The following is a 21,407-nucleotide window of genomic DNA, read 5'->3' on the forward strand; positions in this document are numbered from 1 at the left end:
CCTAGTCTGACTGCTGGAAGCTGCAAGAAAAATAAATCACAGATAATGTTGATTTTCCATCATAATAACAAGCTAAAAAGTATACTTGTTGGCACAGCTACTAATACATTATTCCAGTCAGAATTTACAGGCGTATGTACTAACAAATGTCCTTTGCTAACACTGAAATTCAAACAAAGCAACTTAAAATATTATCATTGTAAGAATATAAACTTCAGCAAAAAAAATCTTACCTGCAAAAACTCTCTGACGTTTGAGCCCAACACACGTAGAATTGTATCATAACCAGATTCTTGACAAAACACAAAAAACATCTTCCCAAACATCTGAAGGATTTCCCCAGCATTTAGATCTAATTAAAATAGAAAAATAGATKCAATACAAGTACTGCATTTCATGTATTTTGCTCACTTTATTCTCCTTTGCATAAACAGGGAAGACAGTGCCTAAACTCTATCTAATAAGTCAAGAATATGAGGAAAAGAAAATTTGGGGTCAATGCATCAAATAATGAGTGCTAAATACAAGAATTTCACAGGCATTTACCAATTCTGATTATGCTGCATTTTGAAAATGTGTAGCATTTAAAATGTTAGTATAGATAAGAAAGCACTTCTCATGAATAAAAGAACTGTGCAGTTAATAATGCAGACTTCAAAGGAATTATTTCTGGCTTGCAATAGCATGATAAACCACATCAGTTGCTCCAATTCAAAATGACTTCTACAGCCAGTTTGGCCTTATGGGTTCTTGTCTGGCTACTAATTCATATTGCATTTGGGGACCGTAAATAAAATAATGCTGGCAGGCATAATTCTACTTTTTAAATTCCAGTCCAAGCTACACAACTGAAAAATGAATGCTACCCCAGTCAGTGACAGATATGAAATGAGACATACCCATGCCACAAACAACTTCATAATGAGGCAAGCTGATGTTTGCAGTTTGGCAGAGAGACCAAGGATTAAGCACCTTGGGCTGCTCTTACAGTCCAAGATGGAAGATGGCTGTATCAGGAGCTGTAGCATAGTTYTAGTATTATATTGTTGCTTGTACTGCTTGTAACACTGTCCATGCCTTCTGGACAAAATATATTACTGCAATTTAAGCTGTACCTGGTCATCTGGAATACTTTACAAGCAATGAAAATAATCTCAAGAAATAAAAGGAATAAAACCTTTTCCTCTAAATTGAAAAAAATATATATTTCTTCTGAGGCTTATGTTTTATGTGTTTTGCTGTGCTACATGGATATGTGATTATTATCTTTTATGTGATGAGAAGTAAAACTAGTGCACTTAAAACCATGAAGAAATTGCACCAAGAGCTGGCCACCAAGAGCAGARTTCCTGGATGAATTTGCATACTTACTAAGGACCTTGCTAGCAGCTGCAACCAAATCATAGGTTTTGGAATCATCATAAATTATTCTGACAAGAAATTGTCCTTCTTCATCCAGCTGAGCTTCCTTTCTAAAAAGAAAAAAATATATACATTTTTGATGATAGGAGAAACAGCAAATCTATAAATCCCAGCCCCCATTTCAGAATTCTGCATACTCTTGCTGGATCAAAAAATAAAAAGTGCAAGGACTTTGTAAAGCTTTACCAGCTATTTAAAGCACAATAAGAATACATTTATTTTTCTCTAAAGAAAATAATTCTCAATCCCAGGTTTAAAACAAGACCACTCATATATACAAGGCTTGATTGCCTTTCTCCCTGTTCTGCCCCGTGCATTTAATGCCTCTGCCCAAGGTCAGTGAGTGCCTGTGTTTGCTGAGGACCTCACAGGTTTCCCCTATGGCGAAGGGTGGCATCTCCTCTGCTACATGCAGCAGCAGCAGCAACTTGAGTTTGCTTTTTTCATGCCTTGTGCATAGGCTCTATTTCTTTTCTCAGTATAGCTATTTTTATAGTAGCTGTTCAACTTCTGTGATCTTGTCCATGATGACCGTCAACAGAGACAATGCCCTTTGCAGGACCAGTGGGAAAAAAAAAAAAAAAAAAGGTAATATTTACACATACTCATTCTTCAATTCACACACCTACAATGTATTTTGGCTCAACAAAACTAGTATTAGTATCTCATTAGAAGAAAAATATTCTTTCATCTATTCAGATCACATCTGAGAGATGGAAGACAAAAAGGTAGTAAAGTCTACAGGAATGACTGAATTGCACCATCTTATGTTACCAAAAAAAAAACAAAAAACAAAAAAAACAAAACAAAAAAAAAAGCAAAATCCAGAATAACACAGAGTTTTTCTTAAAAAAAAAATCATCAGAATGATTTTTCTGAAATTATAAGAAATGGAGGAAATGAGGTAGTTTTTTACAAAAAAAACTCAATTAATATCATATGAATTAAGACACATATCAGCTCAGGACTGGAATCACCATCTTCCTAGTGTACAAATGAAAGAAAACCACAAGAATTGACTTAGTAGTACCACAGTAATGAAGAACTTTTACCAGAGGACAGAAGTACTACTTGAGAGAGTTGAAGCATACTTCGGTTAAGAACCGATATTTCTAAGTGCTCTAAATTCCTGCTGATCATCAAAAGAATTAAAAAGCTTTAGATTCTAAATCTACTGTTTAAATTCCCCTGTTCCCTTTCCATCAGTGTATTTGTCTCAACCACCAAAGAAAACAAAACTCTTYGAACGAAATTTAGATTATAATTTTGTAGAACTGGCATGACCTGCTTTAAAATGAAATAATACAAAATAATAATGCCTATACAACAAGTAGCAATTTAAGCAATTACCTTTACACTGGAATTATCCAGTCATACAAACACAGAAACGTTTCTTTCTTTATTCAAAGGAATGAGAACCAAGAAAATAAGCATTCTTGTTCATCTTAAAACTTTAAATGACAAATGGTTGCTGAACAAGCCTGAATCCAATATTACATGTTATGAAATTGCTCCCCATTTTATCCTATCACTCATGATATCAGTCTCTCTAACTCTGGCCTCTTCTCAATGGAAGTCTTGAACCCATTCTTCCTCTTCATCTTTTCCTCTTTATCTTGGTGGTTCATCACACTCTTATCACTTACCAGAAAAATGCTACACTGTATTTAAAAAAAAAATGTATTTTTAAATGAATTAATGATGCCTCCAAACTGCTATATGGCATGTGTATTTGTATCCCTTCAGCACAAATGGACACAGTGAGCTAAAAACAGGCAATCTTTCTAAGGCAATAAGGYCTAAGATACTACAGAATTCTGTATAAAAGGAATGTTTTCTATTAAAAGGCATGACAAACATTAATATTTTGTTTTTCTTAAACTCTCAAGGAGCTGCACAGAAGGGATGAAAGAGTTGAGACTGGTAAGGAGGGCAAACTGGTTGCAAAAGTATTCTCAGAAACAAAAAAATAAACATGGAGATCTGTTTGTAAATGATCAGTTACAATAATTTTAGTGATTACTTAAAGAAATAATACATTTATAAAAAAGCAAGTGGAAACCACACATGTACATAGTGTTTCTTAACATACTCCTCTTTCATATTCAGTAATACTACTTCTGGTCCTCTTTCCCTATCCAATCTCTAAAAACTCCAAATCAGCCTGCATGATACCCAACTGAATCCTGAAAACAGCTCCCATGCCACATATTCCCTCTTATTCAAAGAAAGAGAAGAGCTGGATTTGTTAGTGAGAAATGTTGTCCTGGAGCATATGAGGGCAGTCAGGGATGCTGGCATAATCTCCAAGAACTGAACTGAAATTAACATGGAAAGCATCTTGATTCTTTGAATCTTAGAGCATGTAACTATGTAACTAATTTAAAWACAGTTTAGAGGAAAACTTGCAAAGGGTGAACAAACTTTCCCACACGAACGATATACACTGTGCATTCTCTTCGTCCCTCCATCTTCCCAGCCAAACCACAAAGGGTAACACACACATCTGGAAATGCAATGAGCGTCCCTACTTGCACCATCCCACAGACTTTTTTTTTGTGCGTGAGAACTTTCTCGACCAAAAGTGGAATCAGTTTGATCACTTTGGTGCTGCCTTACATGTCCTCCAACTACATTGATTGAAACTTCTCCTCTTACCCTCTCTGTGCGAAGCCATGCGGTCTTTAATGTACTTTGTCAAAACTTTCCTTCAATGTTTGCAGCTTTTCTAAGCCACCATTTAGGAAAATCACCTTAACTCATCTCTATGCCTGCTCCATTCAGMTTATTTCAGCCATTTTATTTTTTCTCTAATTTTCCCTAGATGCTTTTGATTATCCAGCAGCCATTTATACTTCTTTGAAGGCTTAAGGATGCATTTTCCATTAAAATAACTTTAAATATTCCCATTAAAATAACTTTATTCACAAAATAAAGTTGAAGAAAAAAATAGTTCCATTAGCAATCAAGCCTTCATCCCCTGACTATAATTTTCTGGGATGAAGCTCACCTACTCCAAGGCTTCTCTCACACTAAGTACCAACAGTCTTGCTGCACGTTCTAGCCAGATAGGGAGAGGACCCAGCCTCTGCACTACAGGTTAATCAGGCAAAAGAGATATTTTAATTACTTTTAGTTAGGAGAAAGAGAATAGTATTTAAAAATTTATACATATATATAAAATCCAAAAGAAATCAACCTCATTCTGAAAAATTTCTTTTTGAGAAAATTCACAAAATATAAATTTGCTCCTGCAGAAGACTAAACTTCTCACTCAAAGCCATGTGGTAAAAACATTTTGTTCATCCTACAATTACTGCAAATCTTTACAACATCTGATATGAACTTACAGCAAAAGTTAAAATGTTCTTAAAGACAATGTTTAAAAATAATTAGATCCCAGAATTTCTTTTTTCTTCCCTGAACCATTCCTTCTCTGCACTTCCCATCCTTTTGAGGGGGGCATTTGGTACACCCCAATCATTTGACCACATGTCTAGCTGAAAAAAAAAATTTCAGTGATATATAATATCGCTAGATGGCTGAGGGCCTGACAGAAGCTTCAGTGAAGCCAGTAGAAGACAGTTCTCCCCTGTCTCCAGTGAGCCGAGCCTGCAGCTTTCGAAGCCTTTCCAGCACCCCTCACTAACTTTATATCAGCAGGAACTTAAAAATACCTTTCTCTCTAAAAACTTGATTAGCCTGAAGACTACCTGTCATGGGGAAACGTTGCTACAAACTTATCCAAAACAGCCAAAGTAATGTGAAAACACTCTCTTTTTTTCCCCACAAAGGTCTTTGTCACTCAGCAAACTTACTGAAYTGCAGGTCAATAATGTGCCTTCCTGCATGCTTCAATGCAATACAAACTGCATTAGACCTTCTACAAACATGAAGTGCTAAAGCTACCCTTCCCCTGTGGGTACACTAAATAATGCCACAGCCTGGAAGGGGTGAGTAACGTAACAGCTACCAATACCAAGAGGCTGACTGTGATGTGAACTCCTGCAGTGCAGAACAGAGGACAAGACCGCCAAAACAGTCCTTTAGGTGAACAAGAACCCCCCAGGAGGTTTCCTCATGCCTGCAGTTTTCTCACCCAGTTACCTGACTCCCCGATGCATCAACCTACCTGCAATTACAGAGGAACTGCAAAAGAAAACCTATGAGAGTGTTTTGAAAAAAAGTATGTCCAGTACCAAAAGCAAGGCTGCTTTGCAGAGAGCTATTGCGATAGGCTGGTCATCAGTAGCAACTTCTTCAAGGTGATATTGCTGGTTTTACCTCACCACTCAAGTGTCATGGGTAGCAACAGACCAGGCAGTGCAGAACCAGGTAGAGCAATAAACTTGAGGATGTAAACTTCAAAAGACCAGAAGGCTGCAACTGTTCTCCTCTGAACAGCTTCTGCCCCCAGCTGATAGATGATTCATGAGCTGGGAGTAGAACTGGGATCTAACACGGCACTCTCAGATGCACAGAATTTACATTTGAGTGATGACATGTAGAAAACTCAATATTTCACAGCTTAATGAAAAACTGGGAAATCTCCTTCAAAATGTTTTGCCGCAATCTTTATCCCCAGTTTTGGGCCAGATAAAACCACCACAGCATGTTAGGATAGCCACAGTGTTGTTTTAGGAGCCTGGTGTCTGATCACAAAGGTATTAACACAGCAATAACATATGGGGACTTTCTTAACAGCTTGACTGAAAAACAGCCAACAACAACAACTTTTGGCARATTCCCAAGTCTAGCCTTGGTTAATTCCTCCGTGAAGTAATAGCACTACAGTAGCAAACTTCACTTTTACATGGCCTTTCTTTCCAAACTGCTTCCAAGTCAAACAGAGCATGATTTACAATTAATGTCACATTTACATTTCTAAAAACAAAAGAAGGGTGTGCTTTGTTTCCAATAATAATTTCATGTACAAAACTTTAAAAAATTCCAGGAGACTGATGCTCTTGCCTAAGCTGACCTCTGCCAAAGCACACACGCGCCGTAGTATAACATGGTTCAGAAGTTATGCCTGTTCTAACTGCTAGGGTCTGGTAACCCCTTTTTATTCACCCTAGACTAGCTTTAAATGCCTACACAGAGCTATCAAAATTGAGGGAAGCAAAGATTTCAGCCAAATCTTGCCTAAAATGCATTTCTGTCATCCAACATGTATGTATTATCCAGCTTAATCTGAGGATGTCCACCTTGGAAAAAAAGAAACCGAACCTTACSTATTGCGCTATGGAAAACACCACAGCTACGTGGAGAACAGATTTCTCACGTACGTGTTTGACCTTGACATCACTCAGATCAATGGAAAAATTTCTACTGAGTAGATCAAAGCAGAATCAAATCCTGGAGGAGCCTTTCCTCTCATTATCTGGAGGAAGGGAGGCTGCCCTTGGTCATGCTAACACCCCGATAATTGCTACTAGTCTAGCAGCAGAGGCTAGGAGTACAGGTGATACTGTGTGTGTACAATGAAAACGCTTTGAAACGCTTTCCCATTGTAAGGGCAGTTTAGTATCTGAATATAAACTGCTAAAGCTCAAAGGCGATGTTAATAATTCACAGAGTGAAGAAATGTTAAGTGTTAGCAAACTTTCAGGCAAAAATCATCCTTAACATCAGAGCAGATCTTGGACTAGAGATTTTTAAACTGCAGACTGTACACACTTTCATTTCGCATTCCAAATTTACAGTGTGAAACTCAATGAGATGTGATCTAGAGTGACTCATTTTTGCTTAGCACAGAGATTCCTAAACAGTATGTGTGGAAAGAGACCTTCTATCTATACGGATCTTTAACATTCTGCAAAGACAGAGGAAATCTTTGTTAACGTAGTAAGGATTTGTTCGTCTAGAGAGATCTCAGACACAGCTTAGTTGGACCAGATGCCATGTCAAGATGGTCCTGTATACATTTCTTTTACTTACAAAGCATACCCTGCACCAAGTGGATTTTAATATAATTTTGCTGTGAGAGTGTAGCGTGTTGTTGAATAAATCACAATCAAGCTGAAAGTTGTTGCTGTCAAAACTTTTATTCTTTTGTAGTAGCACTTGCTGGTCCAACTCTGCAGGCAGCCATAAAGCTGGAAATTAAAAAGAATTCCTTCCAGAAAAATACCCTTTTCATCAAGGAACTGTTTGCAGTAAATATTCAGAAAATGTAATATACGCCAACAGGAAGATAATAGGATACAAAACACTATGGAACAATTTATTTTGTATTCTGAAGATACACAGGCTTCTCTAACACAGCTGCATTAGTATTTAGAAGCTGCTGAGATCACTTTTACAGATCACCTTGTGCATCAAAACTACAGCTGGACCTCTTCCTATCCAAGCCACAGCGCTGAGTGCAGGCCTTGGGTGTGTCACCTGAAAACCTCACAACAACAGTTACTTCCAGAGCCACCTCGAGCACTTCTTCCACGATAGGCATTGTTTCTGCTGGGACTTCTGCCACTATTGTGCTTGATTACACTTGGTGCCAGGGATGGAAAAAGCGCTCATTAAATTGGAGGGACCAGTCARAACAATATTAATGATAAAATAACACTATCGCACTTAGACATCCATCATGATTCCAATCTCACTGTTGAGAGCATGTCAAGTTTCATTCAGTTCCAAGAGTAACCCTGTTAAATACATTTGCATGTGTCAGAACTGAATTCAGTATCAGTGGAACCAAAAGCAATGTCTCTGCATCTCTTTTACATTACAAATGGCAAATTAACTTCTCATTACATTCCTTTACAGACGGTATGTGTAATTAAAAATAYTACTCATCTTTTTTTCATATATTTCAAAAAGGTACTTTGCTAAAAAAATATTAAAAACATTGATCCATTCTTCCCATATCCTCCACAAAAAGAGAGAGAAAGAGGGGGGGAGAAAGAAAAAAAAAAAAAAGACTCTGAATTGTCTAAAGATACTTTAAACAACCAAGTAGGAAAAAAAAATAAATTACATGGAGTTACCAGATTAAATAAAAATGGGAATCTGTCCAGGAAAATGATGCTCTGGGAAAAGTAAATAGGTATATATATAGACTTCAGAGCTCAGAGCTGTTTCCCAGTTTTACAGGCTGGAGATGAGTGTTTAATGTAGGCTTTCAAAACAAGATAATCTTAGAGATACAGTCAACTGCAACAAACGTACAAGTTCTTTGTTATTGCTCCAAATACTAAAAATATTACAAAAAAAAAATACAAAGCTAGTAATATTTTGCTTCCTTTTTCCTAAGTGGACTAAAAGGAATGCTATTTACAAAATAGTCTTATAAGTATTTCGTTTATAAGAGTAAGTATTATAACAGCTGGTATCCTGAAAGATCTCAAAGTTCTCAGCTCTGGGAAAAGTAAAGTACCTGAGCGAGAGCACATCCACACCTCTGTTTCACATCATGCCACTRCTTCTTTTTAGCCAAGTCTTTCCCAGATGAATCAAGGAATTTGACATCCACACAGTTTAATCTCCTGACCTTCTTCAAACCAGTCCTTCCGCTGTGAGGAACTAAAGGAGCAGGAAATGCAGTGTCTCGACCCTACAAATCCTGGGAATAGTAACATCCAAGCCCATGGAGAATTATCTGTTCAACACTATTTGTTTTAAGAAATCTTTTTTAAAAAAATGTTTAAAAATTTTGAAATAGTATTGAAAAAAGGCTTAGAAACATAAACACTTAGAAATGTAAACAGCATTAAATGTTACCAAAAGTCACTTTCTGAGTAAACACTAATGTTAGGAGAAATGATAGCCTAAAAGAGAGGAAAAAAAAAAAACTATAGTCTGTTCATCACTAATAGCTTTTCAAAATCCCTTTCTGTCATGTATGCACAGGTCACTCCCTTCACTGTTTTTTTTTTCTTTTTTTTTTCCTCTCGTTTTCTTGTGAGATTGGTTGAACAGATTAATCCTCTAACCTCRGCACTGGTTAAATCCACTCAAGAGGCAAGAAGAATAAGATCAGTTTTCATGGCTTTTCACAGACCAGTATCACACCTGAACATATTTTGGTTTTTAATCAGGTACCACACAAACCAAAATATATAAGGACCTTCAGCCTAAAACTGTATTTTTTTCCTCAGTGATCACGGTGAGAATATAATTAAGATAATTAACAAAGCATGCCTGCAACACTGTTGAGATTAACAGATACATTAGCTATAGCCAATCTGTAAAGTTCTCACAGTAAATTCTTGTTTTTTATAATAAGATAGTTTAGGGCTGGGAAGGGGGAATACAGAGCAAGTCTCCAATAATTCCAAGAGATGATTCACATGGGACAAATCTGAAATGCCTTGATTCACATTTTGCACAGATCTTTGATTTTTATCACCTATTTATTTTGCATCTTTATTGCCCAGCCTGCACTAGATATAATTATTAGATATAACAGAAATGCACAAACATATGTATGAACACACATATGTCTCAAAAATATATACTCAAAAATATCTATTTACATACATATGAACACTCACACACACATTTCAGGGGAAATGTTAGAGAATGTGAAATCTTCCATAATGTGTTTGAAGAAAAACCATGTCTGAGAGCAATAAGCATTTTTATTTTAATTCCCATGCAGGCAGCAAAACCAGACATGCATACTATTTCTGGCAACACCAGTGCAATTTGCTGCAAAGCACATTTCCTGCACCCCCGAGCCTGCATGCACCTTCCCGTGACATTTCTGTGCCTACACAGCCTGGTTCTTTTCCCCAGGGCTATGGCTTCTTTCAGCCCTGAGGATAGAACCTGCTAAGTTCATGGGGAACTATTCAATATTYCATATTATCTCATTGCTCAATATATAAAAAATATAATCAGCCTCATTTACATCGTAGTTTTCAAATCCAGTTCTGAAGACAGAATTACTCCTCTCTAATAAGCCTTTCTGTGGAACAGGTCCACATATATAAAGTATAATTTACTTGCATAATGGACAAGCATTAATTAGTTCTCTCTTAATTAGCTACTAAGGTCAATTATACCACTGCCTTCATGCAGTGACTGCCCCTGTCTACTCAGATCTACCTACAAGATCCAAGATTTGTCTGACAGACAGAGGGGAGAAAGCTCAGGCTATGGGCTGCATGGGTAAGGCCATCTGGGGATAACCTGGAGAATCAAGATTTCCCTACTTTCTTCTGTCAAGGAACGTTTTTGCACATAAATCAACTACTTGAATCCACCCCCCCCCTTTTTTTTTTTTTTTTTCTCAAATAGCAAGGCCTATTTGAACCACCTGTTTACTTTGCTCATATTCAGGCCAACATGGTTAGGTTTGACTTTTAAAAGTGACAATGATAGTTTCCAGTTTAATTAASACAGATCTTGGGCAAAACACACTACTACTGATCCACAGAAGTAGTATAAAAAAAGGGCAAAGGCAGGATGGTTCCTTGATTCCATGTTAGGCACTAAGACAGCAGTAGGAAGACACAATATTAGTTTTGTTTTCTGTAACTTAAGTTACTAAGGTACAAAAGAGCACAGAATGCCTTGCTCTTGGGGCATGAGATGCCTGTTCTGCTTCTGCACAAATTTTAACACAGATATTTATTGTGTTTTATAAATAAGAGATTCAAGTTCAAATTCTTGGTCCTTTTCTTGACAACATATTTGAAAGGGAYGAAGTTTGAGCATCTAAGCTGGCTCAAATTCAGATTTTGGAGCCAAAAGGAAAGGAAACCCTTGTATTCTTTTAGCGGTAACCAAACTCAGAGGCAGACTGCTGGAAAGCACAGGGTAAATTACATACAGACTCTCTGCTCCTAAGATTGCTCTAGCTCCCACGTATGGTCCTGAAGCTAGGCTTACTGTTTCTGGAAGGCATTCCTGGTAATGGTTCAGTTCACTAAGCAGTTAAACTTCTAAAGCTGCTGCACTGAGTGCTCAGGATCTCACATGTATTGACTCAGCTACATGTAACTGTTGCATAATGGCTCACATCTTAACATCATAGAAGCACCTCCTAAAAACACATAACTATAAACCTATTTAAATATATTCAGCACAAGAACATCTCTTGAACCTAGCAGAGAAGACAGAACTTCAGAAGCCTTCTTTGTTGGTTTTCTTTTCTGGTTGTTATATGGATGATGTTTGGTTTTGGCTAGGTTACCTATGCAGCAGTTCTATGAACACAACTTACTATCAGATTTACACATTACTGCATCATCCAGCAGCATAGATTTGACCTTGATCAGACATAAGCACACAACTGCATGTATGTGAAAGTGGTCAGGGCTCAGAATTTTTTTGTTTATATTAACCRGTATTTATGTTGGCTGCAGGACAATTAAAGATGTATAACACCACAGGAATCCTGAGAACCAGCTTTTCAAGCCAGAGCAATTGTAACCACACAGTCTGGAAAAAGTCTACATGCAGCAATAACAAAACCACGGATTTGAGAGAGCTTATTTCTTAAAGAAGGGAAATAACAAATCAAAAGCATCTTCTCAGCAAAAATGTGGTAATAGTTCTAAATAACAGTTCAGGCAGCACAAAAGTGACAGCTTGCAAGGTTAGCAGAGAGCGATCAGTGTGTCTCCGGGTATTCTAGGTCCTACCTCTCTCCTTCCCAGGCCTAAGAAAGCAAACTGAGAAGTTCCACTTAATTATGAGTAGTAACCAGAGAAAAACTAAAGAGAAATAAACTTTCAGGACTTTTATGCTGAGAAAATTGAATAAAGACTGATGATAAATAAAGATTACTTTTCATTATTCATGTGTCATCTGCCTTCATCTTATTTTGATCTCAACCTCTTTGCCTARATTTAGGCTCTAAACTATTTTTGGTTTTTTATGCTTTTCAGTTCTAGTTCTGTATCAAAATCCAACCATATTTCCACCAATTCATCAAAATTTATATTCACTCAAATTTCACAGTATATAGTGTAATTTTTCCATGAGCTTAGTGTCTTACTGTAAAAATCATTTCTTGTATAAGGAAGAGTGCTTTGTTTTACAAATAGGTGAAAACATGGAGACTAACCTTCCCAAGAATCCACTCTGAGACATTTAGAAAAATAATCAATGGTCATCTTTTTCAGAATGATGATGGTTTCACAAAAGTGTTAAAAAGATAATGAAACATCAGAAACAGACACTTGAAGTTATTACTCTAACTATAAACTAATAATAAATTATGGCAATAAAAAGAGCACTCTCATAAGTGTATCAAATTCAGCTATTTAGTCTCTAGAACTCTATAGTTATGAATTTTACTTAGTATCATTTTTGACTGAAGAAGCCACAGAAGACAAATTTTCACTTTCAGAAGGAACAAACACTCTCAATATTTAACTTTCCTGAAGGTCTGTTTCAAAGAACGGTCTGTTGTCATTGTTGCAGTTTAGTCAGTTGCGAGTTGTCCCATCACTTCCAGGAACGTTAAGTACAAATTCAYCTCTAGCATTTGAGAATCACTCAGCAAGCTCAACCCATCACTCTACAATGCGGTTTCATGGCTTCTGTGGTGACTTTGGAAAGAACAAAACAGCAGATCAGCTCAACAGGGAAAAAGAAAGGAAACTTAGCAGTCTAATTCTGCACCGATTCCTGCTACTAGAGGTCTTTTTGTGTCACATAAATGCTTAAATTCTTGCAAATTCAGCATATTCTTGCATTACAGCAGGACACCTCRTATGTTCTCAGAGAGACTTCTCAGATAGAAACTCTATTCACTGGGTAATTTGGGCAAAGGGCCCATCACCGTTAAGTGTGTTGGTAAGGGATGACACGATAATAAATGGGGAACATATATTTAGATGTTCTAGTATAATTTTTATGAGAAGTTATTCATGTCTAACTTATTTTTAACCAAATCCTATTTTCCTGTGTCAAATAAAATTAATATCAGGCCTTAAAAATTAGATTGATACGTTTAGGTAAAGCACACAAGAAAAACGACCATATACAACTCTCACTTAGAGTATAAAATTGTATGACGTTCACTAAAGACTGCGGAATCAACATCAACAAAGTATAATCCTCAGATTAACCATTACAGATTGCTGGAGTAGTGATTATCTGAAGAACTRTGGACTCTCCATCCTTGGAGGTTTTAAAAGGCTCAGCCGGATAAAGCCAAAGTTGAGACCTATATAGATGATATAGCATTCATAACAAGCTTGGCTGGAGCAAAAAGTGACTAGATGACCTCCAGAGGTCCCTTCCAACCAACATTTTGAAGATTTTCTGCTTTCTTAGTACTGTACTAGATTATCACATTTTGAGGAATGGATTCACGAAAGAATGTATCATGATCACAGAAATTTATAGAGAAAAGCAGCATTTTGGCTCCAAAAYTGTTAGGACTATGAGAACACCACAACTGGACCACATTAAGTGGGAGGGAGAAATGCAGGAGGAGAGGTCCAGCTGAAGTATTACTTTTTCCAGGTTGAAGAAGTTCTCATTTAAAAATATTCTGTACCTACAAATCATATTCAGTCATCTGTTTTACAAAGGATTCTTCTAAATGCAGTTACTTGAAGTCTTGTAACTCCAATAAAGCTTGTAACTCCACTCACATTTACATCTTTTACAAATATTTCTATRTGCAGTGCTTTTAAAATTTCAAGCTGAGTATATATAAATACTTACACAATTAAATAACAGAAAAACAAGCTTATATGAATTGTGCATARGAGTTTATTAGCCAAAGCCTATACTTGCTCTCCTTTGGGAAGGCAGATGTAGCTGTTGCATTCATCAACCAGCGGCGGGACTCTGGGAGCACCTCCCTGCTCTCTGGGATGCTCTGCCCGCTCCTTACTTCTGCCCTATACTCTGCGTATTTCCGGCAACGACAGGGACCTATTTAACCCCTGCTGCGACTCCAGAAGACAAGCAGAGACCGAGCAAGGGCAGTTAGCGCCGCGTTAAGCCAGGCCCCGGGCACCCGAAGGCAAAGAGCCCCCGGCGCAGCTGGCAGAGCCGGCCCAGCCGCTGGTTATAGAGAGCCGCCCGTAAGCAAAGCGCCGAGCGGGCGGCACAGCGGGCCCGGCGGGCGGAGGGGAGGGGACGCACGCAGATAACGACGACGATGATGATGATGACACTTACTTGATGTCCTCCCAGACGGCGGGGCCGTAGTTGCGGATGACGAGCARCTCCAGGGCGTGATTGACGAAGCCGTACTGCGGGCGGGGAGGCAGGAGAKGCGGCGCGGTGAGGGACCGGGCTGGAGGCACCCGCGGCGCCGCATCCCGCCCCGGCCCCACCAGCCCCACCGACCGCAACACTCACCCCAACCTTCCCCCAGAAAAAAGGCGGCCGGGGCCCGAATCCCCGCTCTCGCTGCCTCCCTCCGGATCCCGCCCATCCCCACGAGGCGGCTCCAGCCTCCCTGCAAGGGCAACCCGCACGGCTCACCATGATACCGGTACCACCACCACGCTCCCACCTCCGCCGCGGAGCAAATAAACGGCCGCAGCCACCGCGCCGTCTCCCCCAGCCGCCGCCGTCCTAAGTGGCAGCCGCTGCAACCAATGGCGAGCGCGGCCGCCGTGCGGCAGCCAATCAGCGCCGGAGGAGGGACTGCGGGGGCCGGGGGCTGCGGGGACAGCGGCGAGGCGGGGGCTGGGCCCGCGGCGGGGGGCGCGCGGTGCCGCGTAACGGTCGCGGGCCGGGGTAACGGTCGCGGGCCGGGGTAACGGTCGCGTGCTCTCGCGCCTCCAGCAACCAGGCAGGCGGCAGGGGCCATAGGGGCTGCCGCCCGAGCAGCCAGGTGGGTCACCTGGATCCCCTGCTCGGGACAGTGGGCAGCGTTTGCAAAGCTGAGGGAGGCTGGGAGAGGAGGCACCGTTTGCGGTTGGCCTCGTGTTATGGAAAACGCCGTTAACCGGCGTTTGAATAGAAGGCTGGGGACAGCAAGCCAAGAGCAGTTCAGGAATGACACACTGTCGTCATTTGTGGTAATGTACAAGGAATTAAAAAGATAATAATGTAGCACACTAGAAAACCATTTAATTTAACCTCCTACTTCCCCCAAGAAGTGCACAGTGGCCTCCCTAAAGATATGAATTGAAAATCATAAGAAATCTACTTCCTTTTCTGCTTTCCATTCYCTCATTCAAGAATAGTTAAAACCATTGTAGTTATAAGAAAAAAAAAATAAAAGTTGAGACTCTAGTAAGATACAGCAACACTTATACCCAGTATACCTAAAGACAGATATGTGCATTTTCAATAATGTCCTCACATGTGTTGTATAAACAGCAGGACCAGTTACTGATTCATGGTACTGAAAAATACCAGCAACGACACAAGATTAGTTAGTTTCTTGTTGTAAAATCTAGGGGGTCAGTAGTTGCCGGCTTTGAAGATGATGCTCAAAAATATATAGAAATTTAAATCATCAAGTTAATCAGGTTAGAACCTTTTTTTTTTTTTTTTTTTTTTTTTGGTTCAAGTTCAGCAAAAGGAGTGAGGAGGCATGGGGTTGGCCTCTTTTCAGTGGTGGCCGGCGATAGGACTAGAGGAAACGGCCACAAACTGAAGCATCAACATTTCCACAGGAACTTAAGAAAAAATTTCATGACAGTGAGGGTGACAGAGCCCTGGAGCAGGCTGCACWGAAAGGTGGTGGAATCTCCTTCTCTGGAGATCTTTAAAACCCGCTTGGATGCAGCCCTGTGCCMCGTGCTCTAGGTGACCCTGCGTGTGCAGGGGGGGTTGGACTAAATGATCTCAAATGATCTCTAAAGGTCCCTTCCAGCCTTAAGCATTCTATGATTCTATGGTTCTATGATTCTATTGAAAGTAAGAAGATGTCTGACTAATGCTGAAAAAGGATTTTCCAATGTCTCCTGCAATTCACAAAATGAAAAGGCATTTTATATGCCTCGTGGAAGGATATATTCTTCAAAAAAGGGTTCAGGAGATTGTGCACAACATCCACTAACAGTCGTAGTTGTACTAATTCACCCCAAAGGCAAAATTTGTTTGGAATGCAACATGTTTTGATTTAGGTTATGAAAAAAATARGAAATATTAATGGAATAGTTGCTTCTCCTATTTATAGTCCTTTGCATACTCATATTACCACTTCCATAATTTTCATAAATTATGAAAGAAAAAGATAAAATGTGTTCAGTGTAATTAACAAATGACAGCATTTAATCTTTTTCTCTGTGAACTTTTGAATCTCTGTTAAGAYAAAGTCTTGTTAAATTGTTAGTAAGTAAGAAGAGAAATTGTGGCTGCATAAGCACCAGAAAGGTGGCAAACTTCATCTCAGTGAGCATTCAAAGGATAGCAGAAATAAATCCTATTTTGTGCCAAGTAGGCATAATAATCAATTCTGCTCAGTTTAACAAATTCCAAATCTACTGGGTAAGATACTTTTAGACTTATTTTAAGRAGTGACCAAGGACACAAGTTTCAGCTGAGACAGTTAAAACCATAGAATTTATATTCYAATTTTGAAGGTAGTGAACACATTTTTTAAGAAAAAAATGATGAGACCTTTTAGGGAAGCAGGGAAAAGAAAGAGATACTGTTGACCAGGAATCTCTGGCCTAGAGAGATTTTCCCTCTCTAGGAAAAACACCTAGGGGTTTTCCCCTCTGAAATTGTGTAGTCTTGCTCTTCACATACCTGCAAAATTATTTTGTGGATATAAAATGACAAGGAAGTCTTGCCAGCATATCTCACGTCAGGAAAAGACAAGACTGAATTGAGTATCAGTGTTAACAATATCTATACTGTGCTTAAATTTCAAGGGAACTTCTTCATTCTGTATATGGGGTAAACCCTTAAGCTCATAAAAAGATACTAGAGAAATTACATAAAACTGTTTTCAGATATTCTTTTCAGGAAGTAGATTATTCCGATGGTTTGGCACACCTGAGTTGCACTTGTTTTTTTCTCTTTTTTTTTTTTTTTTCAAAGTACTAGTATCTACAAAGATTGAAATTACTTCATACAATTATGAAATTACCTTTCTTCTTTTGTGCTGATTTAGGTTGCTAAACCTAACCCAAGTTGCTAGTTTGTCATTGAAGCCTATTCTTGCTGGTAGCACATTATAATACAAGTGGAAGGTCTAGCATCTGAGATGAGATTTTAAAAATTTAATCTGAAAATTGTTAAGTTATTAACAGCATAGACAGAACTGAAGCAGACAATAATTGATTTCATTTTCTGAAACAGGGTTCCCCTTCTAAGTTTGGAAAATACTGAATTAACAAATTCAGCCAGCCAGTTTGCTGAGAGGCACTAGCCTGGAGATTGTCTGGTAGGTCTTTATCATGATTTGATTTCCTAAATGGCAGATTCTAAATTGACAAAATAATGTACATGTGAGCCTTGAAGTTATTAATATTGGGCTGCGATTTCTGGGCCCAGCCTACTAGTATCAGGACTGTCAAGCCATGTGCGCTGTGCAGATCACTCAACTGTTGGGCTTTACCTGATACACTTCCATGGAGTCTGTAGCACATTCATGATATCATACAGTCTTATTCCCAATTTGGGACCCTTCATGTGCTAAATACAGCTCTCAACCTCCTGCCCAGCAGCTCTTTGTTATTCAGGAGCAGAAAAGTGGCCATGGTACTGAGCAGCAACAGGGACATGCATGAGATGGGAGGTGGGGTGAAAGGAACTTGGTAGAAAGTATTTTCCGTAACTGAAACCTCACAAGGCAGCCTCTCTGTATTGTGTACCCTGAACCCTTGCTTACTTGTCAGCAGGAGTTTCCTGCCTTGGCCTGCAAAAAAAAAAGAAAGGGTTGCTCTCTGTGGTTGTAGGAGGAAAACAACTGTATTTTCTCAGTGTTGGTATGCATGTTTTTTCTCTTGCAAGAAGCTAAATCAATTTGGAAATTGCTGTTGAGCTACATGAATACAAAAAGTAGCATTCTGCTATCAGAAAGGACAGTTATGAGACAGTAATTCTAAGAAATMCACTAGCTGGCCAATAACTTTTACATTCAGCTCAACGTGGTTTATATTAATACACAAGCACTGTAAAACAAAGTATTTTAATAACTTGCGTTTTTTTCTTACTTTGGACTTTCTTCTTGCAGTTTATTTTGTTGCTAAAAGCCTGAATAAAAATGCAGCCTTATATGGTATTGTTACATCTCACTTATTGAAGACTGAGTTACTTTACCAACCCTGAATTGTGGATATTTTTGTTCATCTATTTCAAATCATAATGGTCTGAGACTTGATATTTGAGATGGTCATGATATATTTCTAAGGTGCACAGATATGCATTTCTTTYTTTTAAGATCACTTTCGCCAACATTTCTACTGAAATAACATGCTATTAAGTTCTGTTTCTAATACTGGTATTGACAAGTTAAAACTGAAACAGCTGTCACGATGCCACGCTATTCTGTGATGCAGTAATGCATGTAAGTGTGGGAAACTCTGTGGGCTCACTTAAATCCTCCTGTAAGGGTATTTGCTGGCAACATTAAATAGTAAAGTTAGCCACCTGAATGTTATCACCAAATATTCCATGATACTATACACAGTAGGCAGAAAGACTTCTGTTGAATTTTGTAGACATGGGAGTTCACTGCTCCTRGGACCATTATAGTCCTTGGTATTTCATCCCTATTTTTGGGGATGAACAGACCTAGAAGAATGAAACTGTATGAATAACTTAATCTTTTCACATCACTGAGATGTTACTGCATATGTTCCACTAGGTTATTTCCATTAAATGCTTTTGTGTGCAGGACACACTTGTAAACATGGCATTTGTTTGTATAGCAGTAGCATTATCTCAGTTTGAGAACTCTATACTCCTGTACTATTCAGAAGACAAGAAACAATTTCAGCATAAATCTTCAAAGGATGCCCTATGCTGGGACTGCAAAGCAACGTGCTTATTTCCATTTCCATTAGGAAACTGCTGGCTCCGCTTGACTGCTGTCATCATCAAAAATTTGCTGAAGCACATGAGACTCACAACTTCATAGAAGTTGTTTACTTTGTTTTAGATTCTTTCRCAGTTTATTATTTCTTTGACTGGCTCTCCAGCTTCATGTTCCAGCCTAACTGCGTAGTTAACATTCAGATCCTACCCTTTGTGCTCAGGAGAGTACATATTTTAAACTGTTGTGTCTGTGTGGAGCAGAGGTTGCAGAAGAACTGTCTTCCATGTTTTATTAGTGCRTCAGTATCTGAGCCTAGCTGAGTAAAGCACAAGAGTGAGTTTTACTTTGTCCCTGTGCTCTGCAAAAAAAGAATTGCCAGTGAATTCATACAAATGGGACTGGGGAACTGAACAACAAAAAAAAAGGGCTTTATCTGATTTTTCTCCTCCCGGTGCAGCAGTGAGCAGCCATACCATCAAAGATGTTTTTAGAGTGGTCTAAAGCCTGTTGGTTGCACACGTAGTGCAGGTTTCAGAGGCAGAAAACAAAGTATGAGTCTTCATTTCAGAGACAGCCCCAGAGTTCATTTGTTTTCTGACAAGCTGACTCCTGATAATTGCAGAGGGGCTTTGAAATTAGCTTATTACCTTGTATACTGCATGGCAAATAGCCACAAGTATTACTGCTATTCTGGGAAACAAATATCCCACTTTCACTGCTTTTACAGAACAATGAGAAGGCATAAAAAATGGTAGGGACTAGCACAGACCTATTGATTATAGGATAGGTGGGGTTTGAAAAGGGGTCCCTTGCCAAGATTTAAGGGAAATTCCCTTTCATTGAGATGGCTGTCTGCATTCATCTGGAAAAACTGATTTTGCCTTCTCTACTTTGTTGCCGCTGTTACTGCAGAGAATGTAAAAGAAAGTGATGGGAGAGAGAAATCGGGTTTAGGAAGATCTGAATTCCTCCTCTGTGTGACTTCACAGGAAGAAATAGATCTGGCCCAGAGCTGGACTATCTCTGCACTTCACTGTTTTATTGATTTCTGTAAGTGTGGGTTTTTTTTTTTTTTTTTTTTTTTTTTTTGGCACAGTAGTTCAGGGGAAAACACCAACACCAGACTAACTGTGCTTCCTCTGACACCAGCAACGAGAAAAACTCTTCCAGTATCTCCTTGAGATCCCATCAGGTCTTGCTAGAATAAAGTACAGCTAAAGCAATTATTTTGCTGTAGCTTTTACTTTAGCTATATCACTGTTAGATTCAGTGAAYCTGAGTTTTATTATTACTATTATTCTTATTCTTATTCTTAGGGCCATTTACACCTTTTCAGTAGAAAGTTTACATTGTGCTAAGAGTGTGTCTTCCATTATCCAGTGTAAATGTGAACAAAAATCAGCTCCACAGAATCTTCACGAGATAAAGTAAAAATTCCCATAATAAAAAATGTTTCTGAGCATAATACTGAGTTATTATTATTATATTTATATCAATGACATTGTATAATTACAGAAGACTTTCATTAGATGAGCCAACACAATAATATACAAGGCATGAGCTTAAAATGACTGTTTTATTTGTTTGCAGGATCTTCTAATATTATATCAGCTAAATTGTCTTGCTTTTGTTAATCTCCAAAAATTTGCTTATTGGCTTTCTGATTCCTTTTCTTTTTTTCCCATTGGCATTAATTTAAATGAAAAGATTAGTTAAGCAGTGAAAAAATTAGTTAAGATCTAAGTGTAAAGTTTAGTTAAAATAATGGCCACTTATTAAATATATATAAATTAAGCAAAGAATTTACACAGAAGAGCAGCTTCAGTGAGATTTAAATTTTTAAAAGTTGTACTCAAAGCTAAACTAGGTTTGTTTTGCTAAAGAGATCTAGATACAGAATGCTGTGTGCCATTTCCTGAATCAGTGGCTTAAATATGCACCTAAATCCTATTTACCTCACTGAGAATCAGGCATATTGCATAAATGTGTGTGTACGCTCAAGTACCTCATCAGGGTTCTTCTCTGAACTAAAGCTGAAGGCGGCGTGGGAATGTTTTGACATTTTCAGAAAAAAAAAAGGTCACTTAAATAAAAAGGAATTCTCAAGCAATTTATCCTAGCT

At 38.5% G+C, this 21,407-nt stretch overlaps 1 protein-coding gene across 1 annotated transcript in view; it reads right to left on the reverse strand.

Annotated features, from left to right (window-relative positions):
• GUCY1B1 (guanylate cyclase 1 soluble subunit beta 1) overlaps positions 1–14,878 on the reverse strand; it is a 37,543-nt gene extending 22,665 nt beyond the window's left edge. Inside the window, exons 1-4 of the mRNA XM_026041609.1 lie at positions 14,824–14,878; positions 14,515–14,588; positions 1,372–1,472; positions 234–352 (exon numbers count right to left, since the gene is read on the reverse strand). Coding sequence (XP_025897394.1) covers positions 234–352; positions 1,372–1,472; positions 14,515–14,588; positions 14,824–14,826 — 297 coding nt within the window. The 5' untranslated portion in view covers positions 14,827–14,878. The remainder of the gene's footprint in view (positions 1–233; positions 353–1,371; positions 1,473–14,514; positions 14,589–14,823) is intronic.
• Positions 14,879–21,407: the final 6,529 nt, after the last annotated feature.

The sequence above is a fragment of the Nothoprocta perdicaria genome, unplaced genomic scaffold, assembly GCF_003342845.1.
Source record: "Nothoprocta perdicaria isolate Ctin4 unplaced genomic scaffold, notPer1 scaffold_29, whole genome shotgun sequence".
NCBI lineage: Eukaryota > Metazoa > Chordata > Aves > Tinamiformes > Tinamidae > Nothoprocta > Nothoprocta perdicaria.